This window comes from Corapipo altera, unplaced genomic scaffold, assembly GCF_003945725.1.
Source record: "Corapipo altera isolate COAL_440 unplaced genomic scaffold, ASM394572v1 57451, whole genome shotgun sequence".
NCBI classification, from domain to species: Eukaryota; Metazoa; Chordata; class Aves; order Passeriformes; family Pipridae; genus Corapipo; species Corapipo altera.
The window spans coordinates 1-3,522 of NW_020887855.1; the positions used below are offsets into that span (position 1 = coordinate 1).

The 3,522-nt window shown below is 54.4% G+C and overlaps 1 protein-coding gene across 1 annotated transcript; it reads left to right on the forward strand.

The window, feature by feature from the left end:
• Nucleotides 1–142: 142 nt before the first annotated feature.
• On the forward strand, nucleotides 143–3,130 carry LOC113941774 (jmjC domain-containing protein 4-like; the record flags this gene model as incomplete). The annotated part of the gene is made up of 3 exons (XM_027632917.1): nucleotides 143–326; nucleotides 1,761–1,886; nucleotides 2,810–3,130. Coding segments are annotated over 3 exons (631 nt in total), but the record flags the coding sequence as incomplete, so codon positions are not given.
• Between the last annotated feature and the right edge of the window lie 392 nt (nucleotides 3,131–3,522).

Here is a 3,522-nt window from a genome sequence, read left to right on the forward strand (position 1 = left end):
AATAAATCCCGGTTTGGGTCCCGTTTGCCTGGAATGCTGATCCTGGGGTAGGGGTTGTTCCTCCAGGTCTTTGGGTTGTGCCCAGAACCTCTGAAGGTGCAGGTCCCTGAGGGTGACGTGGTCCTTCTGCCCCTGCCCTGAGGGTGGTTGTGTTTTCCAGGAGAAGCCGTGGTGCCCGTGGCCAACTGTGACGTGAAGGAATACAATTCCAACCCCAAGGAGCAGCTGCCCTTCAAGGAATACGTGGAATACTGGCAGGAATACATCCGGAACGGCTACCGCTCCTCCCGGGGCTGCCTCTACCTCAAGGACTGGCACCTCAGCAGGTGGCAGCTCTGCAGTGCCCTCAGTGCCCAGCTCCTGAGGCTCGGGGATTTGGGATTCTCTTGGGATCGTTCCCGGGGGAACTGGTTGTGGCCTTCCAGGAGCTGGAGGAGCTACAGGAAAGATGGAGAGAGACTCCAGACAACGGCCTGGAGGGACAGGACAAGGGGGAATGGCTTCCCACTGCCAGAGGGCAGGGATAGATGGGATAGTGGGAAGGAATTCTTGGCTAGGGGAGCTGGGGGGGGGGTTCACCTGGAGAAGAGATGGATCCAGGGAGAGCTGAGAGCCCCTTGCAGGGCCTGAAGGGGCTCCAGGAGAGCTGGAGAGGGACTGGGGACAAGGGATGGAGGGACAGGACACAGGGAATGGCTTAAAGCTGAAAGAGGATAAATTTAGATGGGATATTGGGAAAAAATTCCTGGCTGGGAGGGTGGGGAAGCCCTGGAATGGATTTGCCAGAAAAGCTGTGGCTGCCCCTGGATCCCTGGAAGTGTCCAAGGCCAGGTTGGAGCAACCTGGGCCAGTGGAAGGTGTCCCTGCCCATGGCAGGGGGTGGGAGTGAGATGATCTTTAAGTTCCCTTCCAACCCAAACCCTTGTAGAATTCCATGACTCCATGAACGTGGTCCCCCATGGAGCCAGGGCTGGGGATCCAGTGCCTCAAGGGGCTCCAGGAGAGCTGGAGAGGGACTTGGTAAAAGGGATGGAGTGACAGGATGTAGAGAATGGCTTCCCACTGCCAGAGGGCAGGGATGGATGGGATATGGGGAAGGAATTCCTGGCTGTGAGGGTGGGGAGATCCTGGAATGGATTTCCCAGGGAAGCTGTGGCTGCCCCTGGATCCCTGGAAATGTCCAAGGCCAGGTTGGAGCAACCTGGGCTGGTGGAAGGTGTCCCTGCCCATGGCAGGGGGTGGGAGTGAGATGATCTTTAAGTTCCCTTCCAACCCAAACCCTTGTGGAATTCCATGACTCCATGAATGTGGTCCCACATGGAGCCAGGGCTGGGGATGGTCATCCAGTGCCTAAAGGGGCTCCAGGAGAGCTGGAGAGGGACTTGGTACAAGGGATGGAGTGACAGGATGTAGAGAATGGCTTCCCACTGCCAGAGGACAGGGATAGATGGGATATGGGGAAGGAATTCTGGGCTGTGAGGGTGGGGAGGTCCTGGAATGGATTTCCCAGGGAAGCTGTGGCTGCCCCTGGATCCCTGGAAGTGTCCAAGGCCAGGTTGGAGCAACCTGGGATGGTGGGAGGTGTCCCTGCCCATGGCAGGGGAGTAGAACAAGATGATCTTAAACTCCCTTCCAACTCAGCCCATTCCATGATTCTTAATCCAGGAGGATCAGTCTTTGCATCTGGATTTTGGACCTAAGGGAGAAGTAGCAATGCCACATATTCCTGAGATCCCTTTCCAACCCTTTCCCTTTCCCAGGGCTTTCCCAGAGCAGGATGTTTACACGACTCCCGTGTACTTCTCCTCCGACTGGCTCAACGAATACTGGGATGCTGTGGCTGTGGATGATTATAGGTTTGTCTACATGGGACCCAAGGGCTCATGGTAAGAAAATGGCCTCTCTGTCATCCTTAGACACCCATTTTGAAGATTAATATTCCAGGGAATTATCACGTTATCCTTCGGGATATCACCACGCTGCAGAGTCCAGTGTTCTGCCTGGATCCATCCAGCCTCGTCTCCCAGGCAGCTCGTCTCTTGTTTGTGAGCTGAACTCCTGCATCAGCTGCAGGAAAAGCCTTGAATTGTGCACCCCAAAACCAGGTTATTTAAGGATTTGGAGCAGGAATTCCCTTGGGATCATCAGCCACTTGTGATTTGCAGGGTCAGCAGAAGCCTCGTGGAGGCACCGATGACTCAGATGTTCCGCAGGTGAAAATTCCAGCCTGGCCTGGGTTATAAAGTGGCATTTGCAGTTCCCATCCCAGAATATCCCACAGAATATCCCACAAATGGAGGGATTGGAGGGACAAACACCGGATTTGATAGGAAACACTTGACCCTATGGAGATACAGATAAAATTGTAGATAGAGAAAACGACATAAACCAGCCAAAATTCCAGGAAGAAAAGGGCTCAGTGTCCCAGATTCTTGGTGTTTTTAGGATTTAAATGAAAGTGTTTCAGCTTTGCCTTTCCTCCAACCTCTGTTTTTCCCTCAGGACTCAGATGTTCTGCAGGTGAAAATTCCAGCCTGGTCTCGGTTATAAAGTGGCATTTGCAGTTCCCATCCCAGAATATCCCACAGAATATCCCACAAATGGAGGGACTGGAGAGACAAACACTGGATTTGACAGGAAACACTCGACACTATGGAGATACAGATAAAACTGTAGACAGAGAAAACGACATAAACCTGCCAAAATTCCAGGAAGAAAAGGGTTCAGTGTCCCAGATTCTCAGTGTTTTTAGGATTTAAATTAAAGTGTTTTGGCTCTGCCTTCCCTCCAACCTCTGTTTTTCCCTCAGGACACCGTTCCATGCCGACGTGTTCCGTTCCTACAGCTGGTCAGCAAACATCTGTGGCAGGAAGAAGTGGCTGCTGTATCCAGCAGGGCAGGAGGAATTCCTGAAGGACAGACATGGGAATCTACCCTTTGATGTGACTGCCCCCAGCCTGCAGGACAGGAGGGTGTACCCTCGCTACAGCCAAAGCCAACCCCCCGTGGAGATCGTTCAGGAAGCAGGAGAGATTGTCTTCATCCCCAGTGGATGGCACCACCAGGTTTACAACCTGGTGAGACCCCCTGGCACCATCCTGCTCATCAGGCAGCAGATTAATGGGATGAGGTTCAACCAGGCCAAGGGCCGGGTCCTGCCCTTTGGCCACAACAACCCCCGGCAGCTCCAGGCTGGGCCAGAGGGGCTGGAGAGCAGCCAGGCAGGAAGGGAGCTGGGAGTGGGGATGGACAGGAGGCTGAACAGGAGCCAGAGTGTGCCCAGGGGGACAAGAGGGCCAATGGATCCTGGCCTGGCTCAGGAACAGTGTGGCCAACAGGGCCAAGGAAGTGATTCTGCCCCTGGACTCAGTGCTGGTGAGGCCACCCCTGGAGTGCTGTGTCCAGTTCTGGGCCCTCAGCTCAGGAAGGACATTGAGGGGCTGGAGCAGGTCCAGGGAAGAGCAACAAGGCTGGGGAAGGGACTGGAGCACAATTCCCATGAGGAGAGGCTGAGGGAGCTGG